The sequence below is a fragment of the Schistocerca cancellata genome, chromosome 3 (genome assembly GCF_023864275.1).
Source record: "Schistocerca cancellata isolate TAMUIC-IGC-003103 chromosome 3, iqSchCanc2.1, whole genome shotgun sequence".
NCBI lineage: Eukaryota > Metazoa > Arthropoda > Insecta > Orthoptera > Acrididae > Schistocerca > Schistocerca cancellata.
Window position 1 is genome coordinate 756,440,239 of NC_064628.1, and position 13,132 is coordinate 756,453,370.

Genomic DNA, 13,132 nt, shown 5'->3' on the forward strand with positions numbered 1-13,132 from the left:
AGAATATGGAAATGTGATTAAAAACAAAACTGAACCATATGTCATTTCAAAACATGTAGCACCTTGGCTTTACCGAAAGCAGTAACTCCTTTCTGTAATGCTACAGAAAATGCATTTCGTCATTTGCTCGTAATTCGGGCGATTTCTCGGCAGATATACTATTATTTCAATTTTTCGTGCCCGCTGCTTTTAGTAGGAACAAATAGAAAGTGTTGAGGTATATCTGGGACGTGAGATTGCTATGTAGTTTTCTAGCCATATTCATTCCATCGACAACAGGAGTCGGTTGTCGACAGTATCCGGAAGTTAAAACCGATTACTTGATGATGTTCCGTATAGGTAGTTGTGAAGGTGTCCGTAATTGTGATTAACGGGATATTTCTCATACGGTGTTCACCATATGACACTAGAGTTTAGAATCAGCTACTAATGATTTCTCGACCATATTTTCTTAAACGATCATCTCGAGTTAGCTTAAAAATATTTTTTTGCAGCCCTTGTGTGGATAAATTTAAATAAGCGAGCTACTCGGGAAATATCTAGTATCTTCTGCAGCTTTCCTGTAATTAACGACCTTCTGCTTGTGGCGGTGGCTGTGGTGGGAAAGTAGACCACCATATTAGTTGCACTCCATGTATTCTACTTTAGCACAATCGTAGTAGAGAATATTTTTTTGAAACAAAGGAGTTCTTCTGCACGCAGGACTTGTAGTGCACGGTAACAATCGGTAATTACAAGCATCACGCTTAAGATGCTTAATCTAAAGATTTCTTTGTTTAATAGAAATTGCAAACTTAAGGAGACCGTTTATTAAGGAAAGATTCCGTTTTAGTGGTCAGAAAAGGATTCATATCCCAACTGAAGCTATTATATATCAGGTTCCCATCTTGTAAGATACTGATAACGACTTCAAAAGCGTCATTATGGTTGACACTTTGAATTTCAGCGACGTAACGCCCGGCCTGTGCAGCGCTTTAAAGAGTCCAGTGATAAAGGTAGGCTACAAGTGCGCTTTTGCACTGATACGAATTCAGCCGCCGTAAAGATGCCGTGCAGACAGCGCGGAATGTGTCGGCGCCCGAAGGAAACTATTCCGCATTCCGTGGCGGCGACAAAGCTGGATTCCCTTTAAAACGCAGAAACAATTAGGGCGCTCGTCTCTAAAGGAATCAATTTGTGTGCGACGCTCCGTCTGAAAATAAGACGACGTCGTCGTCGGCGGCGGCAGCGGTCACAATCGCAGCGCCCTCTCCTTAATGCCCCGTGTCGCCGCCGTTCACAGCGGCCATTAAAACGTGGCCGTCGTCAGGGGTGACGAAAGCTGACGGCGAAAGGCGAAACTAGAAAATGAAGAGTAAACGCCGCGTTGCAGGAGCATCACAACTCTCGGCGTATTGTGCCTTTGTTTCTGTAACACAGCCGCAGCGTTTCAGATTTTCGTTGCGAAACCTTTCCCTCCGAGTTCCTTCTTTTTTTATTTTCTTACGGCGCTTTAAAGTTATTCTTTCACTTCCCCAAGTTCCTTTTTCGCGTTCGGAAGTCGTGACCTTTTGTTTGTGACGACTCAGCACGAGACTGTTCTAAGAGAGAATGTCGACGCGTTGGGTGCAACACGAATACGCCACGTGTTCTGAAACAAAGTACAGTTTTCTGTCTTTTGGTCCTACGAACGTGCAAGAGACAGTGGCCTTCGTCTCCAGCTGTCGCCGTAGACCCTAACCCAACAGACCGCGAACTGGTTGCTATATTAGTTTCCGTCCAAAATGACATGTCCAAAGCCTGAAAAAATATGCGCGTTCTGTCTAGAGTAGAGATACAAACTGAGCAAAGACCACTAGAAACGCGTCACGTGACCGTAGCGTTACTATGTAGCGTATGTTATACTTCATAACATGACAACTGTCATGACTGTTAATTCCTGCTTTGCTAATACTGGATCCAGACGTAATTATCACAGGATCTGAAAAGGCAGAAGCTTGGCTTACATACTTAACTGAATCGGCGTCAGTCATGCACTTGCCCTTCCGAAAATACACGTTCAAAGGTTGTAACAGTTGCCCACAGTTTCACGGGAGACTTCTTTAAAGACCCAGCCTTAAAGTGTCTTCAAATTTCTTTGACAAAATAAAATTCTGGTCTGGAACATAGCTTCGGATATTGTTTTGTATATCTTCTAAAACTGAACTTTGTATTGCAGACAGAATTTGTAAAATCTGTGGTAAAGTGTACGACGACATACGCATGCAAGAAAATTGTGCGTGAATGCGTCTTTGAGTGTAGTCAGATACAAATAAAGTATTGCAGAAGAGAATTATCCCGGTTTATATTGGAAATACCACTTCGCCACGAACGCTGGAAACTGTAGGAAGGCATCTCCATCAACAACTGGCCATAGCTTTTATTTCAGGTTGTTAATACCCAAGTAGGTTAGAAAACACCGAAAAGCTTTTTCATCTTTTTTAATTTTTTTACACGATTTGTGTAATGTTGTGCAGTACAGTAAGATGCATACAGTAGCCTCATTATTTCCTATCCCATTAGGTGTGTGAGGAGAAAGAGATTGGATTCTTTCTAATAAAATAGTGAAAAATTACCAAAGAAGTACGTTTTATCACTGGAAGTGTGGGCCATCGGTCATAATTACTGTGTCCAGCTACCGCAGAAATCCTACAATTTCATAAGATGTCAGATTACTGGGCCACTTTACTCCACTACTCTATTTCCTACTACGCTGCGGTAAACATTCGTTGATCGTGATTTGACAGGGCACCCCCAACTGTGTCACTACTACTATCGAATACCCAATAAATTTCGCGGTGTTCTTTGAAGAGTTTTAAAACCAAGCGAATGAATGGACACAAATTACTATTGTGGTTGATGAAATTTTTGTTAACTATCATTCCCGAAAGATGTGCTGCATTCGACATGTTCCCTTCTGCCATCTGGACTGTCGGCGTAGCCTCAGCTGTGTTATTCTGAGGATAACAGTTTTCGTGATATTTAAATGCAAGTCTTGTTTATAGCCACAGCATACCCCATTGCAAAACAAGGTTGCTCACATTTTTAGCTTTAACTATCTTGAACGTATTAGCGCGACAGATAGTTCGACAAAACATGGTGTAAAGCTTCGATAACTAACGAAAACACGTTTACTGTCAGTTGATAATGATATTACAGGCAGAAAAATATCTCTTCAAACACTCGCGACGGTGATACTATGGTTATTGCTGTTTAGGCGTGGGAGACGTGATGCTCACGGATTTTGATCTCCAAATTCGAAATTTCGAATCTTTCTCTGATGATTGGTGTGTAAGATCGTGCAAGAGGTTCCGCCATTACGTTCTTTACCTCTGAACGGGCTTTTAAACAGTTAGGGCGTCTTTTATTTTTTCGAGGCATACGAATATGTACACAAAGAAACAGATGTAGTTTTCGAAACATTGTAACAGCCTTTTACACCACACCCTTGTATTACTTATTTCGGGACTGTTGCATTCGTGTTCGGAAAAAAAAGCTTGATTCGTCTGAATGACCCAGATTGTGAAACCAATTATAATTTGTTCTTCCCTAACACGTAAATAATGTCTGCAACATTCATTAATGGCTTCCCTTAAATGCTAAAGGTACCTTATCATCGTCGATAAAGTACTAGAAATATCAGACTTACTTTTGTGTCTTAGACAGCTTCAAGTATTATCCTTTTTTAAAGGAATAAATTCTAGAGGAATTGAATTGCTGTTATAGAAACACTTTCAGAGACAGATACTATATGCATTGTTTACACGAATCAGTGGCTGCCATTTTATGAAAACACTTTCCACGACACCTTGTACGGTACTATATTTGTGGGAATATCCTGTGGCGTATGCGATTTGGCGTCGGCTTGCTGAATCTGTGTGTCCTTGCCCTGAATTTGCACCCGTAAAATGGTAACGCACTGCCCTAGCTTCGTTGATATATTTTTTAACTCCCCCATTAAAAGCCATGCACGGAGAGTGATAGTTCTCTGTTTCGCCTCTGCGTCGTGCTACAGCTCTACGTGAAGCGACCAGTCTGGAGGGCAGTGCGCATGCGCGGCTGCCTGCGGCTAGGAACTGTTAGCCGCTAACCGCAGGCCATACTGGCATTGCGTACACCGTTCCGCTGCCAGCATCCGATTAAAACTTTTCGGTAGCGCGTTTCTTGCAGCAAGTGTGGCTGAGATCCTCGGCATAGTTTCCACGAGCCAGTCATTGCTGTTGTATACAGATGACTTACAGCTATTCTGTGCGGGGAACAGAAGCTGTTAGCGCTTGATATTGTAGCCTGAAAAGCGTTACGTCTCTAGCAAATTGCCGTGAAATTGAATGCGAATCATCAAGAATATGAGCTTATTTCCTTAAATACTGGAAAAATATAAGGGCCTGCGCAAGAGCAAAAAGGAAGGTCCGCTTCAATCAGCCTCCAGCAACAAGGAACTGCCAGGGTAAACGACGTGTTCATTAAAATTCCGGAGGCCGCGTTACTTAGTCACGTTGGAGGGAAGGCTTAGGACGAAATTATGTGGTAAGAAGAGCTGGACGTAACGATCTAGTGACAAACTTCGTGAACTGTGTTCTTATAGGTCGTGGTAATGTTGTAGCTAAAGTTCTTGCCTTCTGAACTCTAGTGAATGACCGAAGCGCAGCAAATACACTTTGCTACATGATGGAATAGCACATAGGACCGTCATTTTCAAAGTATAATTATTATGATATGCCAAAGAACAGTACCCCCCCCCCCCCAAAAAAAAAGTGGTTAGCGTTGCTGCCTCTGGATCAGGGGGTCCCGGATTCGATTCCTGGCGGGGTTGAGGATTTTCTCTGCCTGGGGAGTGAGTGTTTGTGTTGTCCTCATCATTTCATCATAATTCGTAATAGTGGCTAGACTGGACTACGAAAAAAATACGACTGTGTAAAAAGTGGGACTTCGTATGGGCGCTGATGACCGCGCAGTTGAGCGTACCACAAATCAAACATCATTATCATCATCATCATCGGTATCAACCTGTTCGCACTGTCACACTGTTAAAGTGTCGCACGCGAAAACGGGAGAAAATTTTGATTCTAAATTCCATTGGTGGATGAAGAAACGGTATTGAATTAATATGTTTATGACAGTCCCCACTCAGCAGAAAAATGTTTCACGAAATATGACTCGGAGCAAGTTCTTCCGTCAGAAAGCTCGCATTCAGATTTTCTCCACTATTGCGTCTGACTCATAATTGATGTACCATGATGATTTCTGAACGAATGTTACGTTAAAATTCAGATTCTGAAACTTGACAAAAGCAAAACTGTTGGATAGGGTCACATCTTTGCCAGTGGAATAAAGTTACTATTACATATGGCTCCAGCTTTACTACTGCAACTTAACTGGTGCTGCAGACATGTTTGACGTATGACATCGTTGTGTGAGACAGTGACAAATTGAATCAAACCATAACAATGCCAGTACAGTGTATCGTTGCCTACACCCAACAATATGCCAGGTATCGAAAAGCAACCCAGTAATAAGGTTACAATATGGTAGGCGGAAGTAGAATTGAGCTAATTATTCCATATAACCATAGATCAGAAATGCAGGGTTACGAAGAAATGGCCATAAACCGGCAACCAATCAGCCATTAACGCGCTGTAGTTCGTACGGTAACAGAACGTGCCCGAGTACGTGTAGTCCCATGTCTAGGAATTTCCGAGGAAGGTGCGCCAATCAGGTCCTCGACGATATCAACTTTATACCGATGTTGGAGGCAGGAGTTTCGAGTAATTTCTTTAAAAAAATGTAATTGGACGAATTAAGAGTGTTTAACAATTGCTTATTTTTTCACTATTGGTTTTGATCAGACTTATTGATCTACTGTAGCTTTAGAATAAAACTTTATATTCATCCTCCCTGTAGCAAAATTTAAAACATATAGCCTTTAGGTTTCATTATTAATAACTTACACATGTCGGCTGTCTTACTGCGCTGGTGTTTCTGTAGTGCAGCGTATTATTTTGACAAATTAATGGCACTGCGGTACTTGTAGCGTAGTTGATTTAATAGTCAAGCTTTATCCAGTAAGGATCACGGAAAATTAGCGTTTAACGTCAGATGAAATGGTCTCGAACTTAAATTAGTAATTGCGCTCTTTATCATAGCAGCCAGAACAGTTTTATTTAAATGCACACGCACTCTCGCACGCCAGTCGCCGACTGGCTGTTGCTTTATTCTCTTACGGTCGTAGCCACCACATATGGGTATTCCGGAAATATTTGTCGGTTCGAAGTCTCCTGCGCTGCTGTCACACTATCAGTTTCTTTTTCTCCACCATTTCAGCCAAGAATCAGACATTGGGAAACTACAGTGCGTGCCTATCTTACATTCCCCTAATCATTCCGTAAATGCGCTAACTTTGTTTCTTTGTGAATGCGACGGCGATTTATTAATGCAGTCCCTGCGTCGCTGAGTTAGTTGAACAACAGACTGACTGTCCTCTGTGCAGCCCCAAGCTTGCCCACACTCTCGCAGTTGTGCCTCTGCAAACCACCTCCTCCACCCCCCCCCCCCCAAAAAAAAGGCCAATCTCTCTCTCTCTCTCTCTCTCTCTCTCTCTCTCTCTCTCTCTCTCTCTCTCTCTCTCTCTCTGCCTCTGCGCGTACGATTGTTTTAACGTAATCGTTCGATTGTGACCCTAGAGTGTCGGCGACATTTACTTGGTTCCGTCAACCCGTCCGGGCGTATTTGGGCTGTATGTAAACCGGTACCGGCTTGCCAAAGGTGGATCGCGTTAACTAGGTGGGGCACGACGGCACACTCCGGCCTGCGCAGACTTCTCATGCAAATCCCGCACGGGTTCGGATGCTGTGTGCGAGGCAGCATCCCGACACAGAGCATATCCATAAGAATCCAGGACAGCTCACGTGCTCCGGATCTGCATCTGAAGAGCAGGAAACGAGAGGCGGTACGCGCAGGTACTGTGTACGCCGCACGTTGGACGCGTGGCAGGCGCGTTGCCGTAGCACGCGTATGCAGATAGTCCGCGGACGCATGCTGTGACACGCGCGAAAACGCACCGCCCGGCCACCCTGTTTACATATGGGATCCTACCTGAATTAGGGCCGTGTCGCATGCAAACGAAGTGCACACACACACACACACACACACACACACACACACACACACACACACACAATATCAGCGATAAAGCTATCCTGTTACCCTACTCTCCTCCCTGGCACCACAGTCTGTATGAATACATCACATCCTGTACCTACCATATTCTGTATGTATGTCCTTGCTGTTTGTGTACAATAGTGTGACCTACTTAATGATCTCAACATGTAAATAAGTAACTACAGTTAATTATTTTTATATATAATTTTTTTTTAAAAATGTTGCCCCCTAATGTGAATGGAGAGGAATTGGCAATAAAACTGGTCCACTCATTTCGTTTCAGAGGAGTCTGTATAGCACCAACGGTCTCTCGTTCGAAACCAGGCAACAGACTGGCGCTGCCGGCCAATGGACACTGTTAGTACCAGAGACACCGAATTTTCCCCTGTTGTGCATCCCACTCTTCTGTGCGTTTTTCGCCTGTCTACCGCCGCTACTTATCTTTCTGTTTGTTACGCAAGTTTGTTTTTGCTTCATTTTTGTATAATTTAGACATTTTGTATTTTATTTGCTCTACGTTATAGTCACGAAGTATTTATGATTTAATTTATGAACACTAAAAAAGTGCGTAGTCACCATAAACGGAAACAAGTGCCTTCATTGTTATATAGTTAAACTAGAGAGTATCTGGCGCCAGAGTGCCTTGTATAGAAATGTGTATTATTTAATAGAAAAAAAACTCGAGTACCTCGCATACTTATGTTATTTAAGAAAAGAAAGAGTAGTTCTGAAAGAAAAGCTATTTGCGTCGTATTATTTCTTTTTAAATCTCTTTCTCATGTCAATACGTCTTGCTTTTTGATCTGTGTATAGTAGAGTATTTGCTTTCAGCCTTAGAAACATAAGCAACTAAGTTGTTACATACAGATCTTTCGTATTTATTAAGTTGTATTATGTTTTATGTTCATATATTATTCTCATTGTTTATTATGATTTATTTAATAAAATATTTGCTTTTTGTAGTAATATAAAAATGATTTTTTTTCCTTTATCCTTGGTTGCACATTGATAAATGCTTTTTCATATCTCCTCTTCCTTCTATTACACTCTTGTGCGAATGTTTTGTGTTACTTCATTTGAATCACTCAATGAAACGACTTCAGAATGAGAAGCGTTGTATTGCTTTGTAGATCATTAAATGCCTTCATTCCCAATACGCTTTACTGTTTTCACACATATGATTAGTGTATATTTGAAATCATGCATCGAAGGCGCTGTAGTTACGTTTGCTGGGTCTCTTACTCCCTTTGCTTCCAATTGTTGTTTTAAGAGCAAGCGGAAAGTCATTTTGCTGGAACATATTATCCTCATCCAATCCTTAACAAAAGTTCTGCCACCATTTGTGTCGCAAATGGAATAGCGACTGTTGCATAACTAGGGAAACGTTTGTTGGAAATGATGTCACAGTAAGACTCTCGCATGCAATCTCTATTTCTGACTGAGACACATCATTAAGAATGTAAGATCACATAAGACATTTTTGTCTCCAAAATCGTCCGTACCCTGCATTGCACTATATTTGACCTAAGATGCTGGAATTGGGCGATAATTAAGTGATCCTACACGCTGTTATTAAACTCCACTAGCAGTATGACTTACCAGTACCTTCCTTGATCCTTCAAATAGCTGTTTTTCACCTACCCAGCTCCTCTTCCTCCTGCACACACACACACACACACACACACACACACACACACACACACACACACACAATTTTTTTGGGGGGGGGGGGAGAGGGAGGGAGAGAGATATATGCACTTTATGTTTGGACTCTGTACATTACCATGAGCATTCTATGTGCCGTTTCATTGTGAAAGACGTTCAATTTTACCGAACTCAGAATGTTTGTAATTATTATTGTACTCTGTGTCTGCAGCGATGTAACCTTGAAGAATTTGAACTGCACAAACTAAGGCACCATAAAAATTTGCGACTTACCTCAAGTGGCGAATCGCTGGCACGCTATTATTTACATTCTTCTACACTATATATAGTTCCTGTTTACTATTTCAGGAATATTAAGCTATAAAGCGACGATCACCATGCTTGTTGGGAATTGACAGACCTTCTAGCTGGTAATATTTGTTTTTAATTCTTCGGATTCCAGTGTGAGGCAAGTGCTCAAAGGAAGAATTCACAGTTTACAGACGTTTACTAAGGTATTTCTACATGCGTTACATAATCACATAACTGAATCTGAAGCTATAATTACCGTTTCCCTAGGCTGCATAGACAAATAATAACATTTTAACCTGAATGCACATGTGACACTAGGAAATGTATTCCACGCCTCAGTTGGAACCATTACATCACGAATGTAACTTTCGCTTAGTTTTAAAAGTCATCGTATCAGAAAGAAATTCAAGACAGTTGTTTATCTAACGTAAGAGAGTTCTTCCTGCGATAGTGTACTAAAAACCAAATTTTGCTTTCACAAAGCAATGTCTTACTGGCATAATTGTATCATTGTTTTCCCAAGCAGCAGAGGCAAAAGAAATGAATACAAGCAATAATAACTATTGTTTCAAATATTTACCTTGCATACAGTGGTTCCATCACAGTAAAGTTAGGTTTTTGAACTTCTGCATCATTCGGCCCATAGATAGGGACTCTCAACTAAGTTGTGTATGAAGTACTACTCTGTTTCGAATTCCGAAAGATATCTAAATCAAATAATTTAAAAGCAACTTGGGAAACATGATGGAATTGATAAGTATATTTTTAAAAACCCGGATAATTCATAGAATCCTGACACGATACGAATTGTTTCATAGTCAGCACTTAGATTTTCAACTTAGCGTGGGCGTAGTGATTTTTGTGTATCTTTCTTGCGCATTCCCCTGATTTAGGGAGCAGTGATAACATACTGGTTTTCCTACGTAATAATAATTTTTGAGTATGTTGAAGCGAACGGAAGAATTCTGGTGGGTATACCTCTGTTTTCTAGTAATTACTAAGAATACTTTTTGTTGCACATTGTGGACCTATATACTAGCATAATATCTAATAACAGTGAAAAAACTGAAATGCGTTGCTAATTCTTTATAATTGCTTCACTTTATAATAATAGTAATACAATATTCCTTTGATATCGAAATCATTAGGGACGATAACATCCATATAATTTCATTCAGAACGTACAGGATGCTCTATACAAAAATTACCATATGATTTTCATATTCAATTTTTCTCACTCTTGATAGAACTTAAAAAAACGGCAGTGCAGCTTCGAAGTTCTAAAAACCGTATCCTCTCAAGACATAACAGACCACTTTGTGACCTACTGTCAGCGTATGCCTTTCACTTTTTTATGCTGAAACATAATCTGTATTCTTATAATCCAGCTGAAATTTTAGTTGCCGATAGGCTCACAGGCTGGTGCTACCCTTTCAAGCTGACATAACTTGTTGTGCAGAGTGCATGTCAGATTTCTCTGATGCATCTTTTGTGCAGAGTGCATGTCAGATTTCTCTGATGCATCTTTTACGGTTCCATGCTTGTTCCTGCTTTCAAATGGGCAAGGACATGTCTGTAATGGGATGGGTACAATAGTCTCTCATCATTCATCTACCAACATTTACAACTGGCATATGACATCTACTGCACACTGGAACAGATTATCAGATATATTCAGAAAACAGGGCTCTCTCCTCTTCACAGGAGATCTTCCGTGAAGTCTGGAAGGTAGGAGATTAGGTACTAGCTGAAGTAAAGCTGTGCGAAAGGGTCGTGAGTCGTGCTTGGGTACCTCAGTTGATAGAGTTCTTGCCAACGAAAGGTCGCGAGTTCGAGTCTCGGTCCGGCACACAGTTTTCATGTGCCTGGATGTTTCAAGGTTCTCTCTCCTTTCCTATTTTTGCCAACCTCTCGCTTACAACCATATAAAAATACATCAGCAATCCCAAATCACGAAAGGCAAAGATTGTGTGCAAAAGAAACATTACTATTTTTGACAGTGAAAGAAAGTACATTGTGCCTCGATGCTCTTTTCTATTTCACTTAACGCCTCTGGGCAAAATGCCGCCTCATTACAAAATATTTTATATTAAGTTGTAATGTAACTAAGTCTCAACATAAAATAATAAAAGTTTTTGATAGGATGCGATAAATAGTCCAAGCTATGTAATTGGGAAAAAGAGCTGTTACTTGTAGACAAGTAAGTATCGTGACCCCCACAAATGCAGGTTATGGTGGCAGTAAAAGCAACCAATCGCGATTTATTCTCTTGATATATTTTTGTACGTATTTAGCCGAGTTGCGTCACGAGTTTCTTTTTTCCTCAGCTAGTTATCCCATCAACCCATCTAATCTTCAGCATTTTTCTGTAGCACCAGGTTTCAAAAGATTCTTTTCTGCTTTCGTGTAAACTGTTAATCGGCCACGATTCACTTCATTGCAAGGCTACACTAAAAACTAATAGCTTCAGGAAAGACTTCCTAACATTCAAATTTATATTCGAGGTTAACAAGATTTCGCTTTTTTTAAGACGCGCGTTGCTTGCTATTTCTAGTCTCCACTTTGAATCCCTCGTACTTGAGCTATACTCATTGATTTTTCTGCCCAAATAGGAGAAGCACTCACTTATTACATTAGTGTCTCATTTGTTCATCTAGTTCTCTTAGTCTCACCTAATTTAATTCGACTACATTGCATTACCTTTTCTTTATTTTTATTGGTATAACGTGTTTTCACGAGAACATAAGGTGCATTGAGGTTATTTTCAAAGTAATTTACCTTTTCTGACAGAACTACAATAGCTTCAGCAAAAATGAAAGTGTTCATTTCTTGAATATAAAGTTTATACCACGTCACACGTATGGTAGGAATGAACATATCCTCAACGATCCTGCTGTATGCGCTGTAAACGATTACTGTTTACAACGTATTACAGTGGTGTAGTGATGTGAAGTCGATACGATCAACTTGATACAGGGCACTTGTCGTCTACTAAATCGGGAAACTACCTCAAATTGCTCTACGAAAACCACCGAAGTTACAGCGCATGGACTTTGCGCGATGTCTTAAGTATTTTCTCGCCCTCTTCGCACAGACTAGAGAAAAAGTGAATAGGACCTTTTTGTAGGAAGTTTAATTTAGTTTAATTTTTTGCTGGGATACGTTTTCGCTGTAAGCCACAGCTTCCAACTTAGTCAAGAAAAACGTGAAAAAAGTGACCCTAAAACGTACCCGCGCCCTCACACTCTCCCTGCAACAGTCAGGATTTTTAGAGTGTAGTTCATGGCAGTCCGAAGTACTACGGTAAAAAAATTTCCGACTACACGAATTATTTCCTCGACTTTTTTTTGTCTATGTTGACTGTTCTATTACGCAACTGGCTTACTCATGCATTTAAAAGTCGTAAAATTAACGTTTGTATAAATCTTACCTCACAATTCTATGAATTTTAGCTGCATGAAATTAACAATTAAATCGATTTGTTTGCCTGGTTTTCTTAGTACAAAAGTACTGTGCTTGTACGACTTAAGTTCTGATCGAATTGTGAACCCAATTCGTTTTTACGGAATATTTACGAAAGTCTGTTTTCTTTAATTTACTTCAGTTTCTTTCGTTACTCTCGCACGAAAGTTGAAATTAATAATGTTAATGAAATAGCTAATCAAGCTGTTGGCCTAACAGTCCAGTCAGTGAAGACCAAAAGGGGTCAATTATGGGTAGTCTTAAATATTTGTTCAGTGGTAGGAGGTAGTGCCATGAACAATATACTAAAAGGACTGACCGGCTGAGGGTTTTCTTAGATAACAAGTAAACTGCAGCCTCTAGCGACAATTTATATCAAAACAGAATTAAAGCACATTAAATTTCGTACAAAAAAGGTTTCCAATTCATTATTTCTGGAGCACTAATGGTTTGCGCGGAAAGAGAGGGAGAGGGGAGAGAGAGAGAGAGAGAGAGAGAGAGAGGAGAATATTAAAACTCTCGCTCCACCCGTATGGGC

The 13,132-nt window shown here is 40.5% G+C and overlaps 1 protein-coding gene across 1 annotated transcript in view; it reads left to right on the forward strand.

The window, feature by feature from the left end:
- The window catches only part of LOC126175779 (zinc finger homeobox protein 3), a 108,565-nt gene extending 100,473 nt beyond the window's left edge, over window positions 1-8,092 (forward strand). The window contains exon 6 of the mRNA XM_049922752.1: window positions 7,460-8,092. Within this exon, the coding sequence (XP_049778709.1) occupies window positions 7,460-7,473 (14 nt within the window). The 3' untranslated portion in view covers window positions 7,474-8,092. The remainder of the gene's footprint in view (window positions 1-7,459) is intronic.
- Window positions 8,093-13,132: the final 5,040 nt, after the last annotated feature.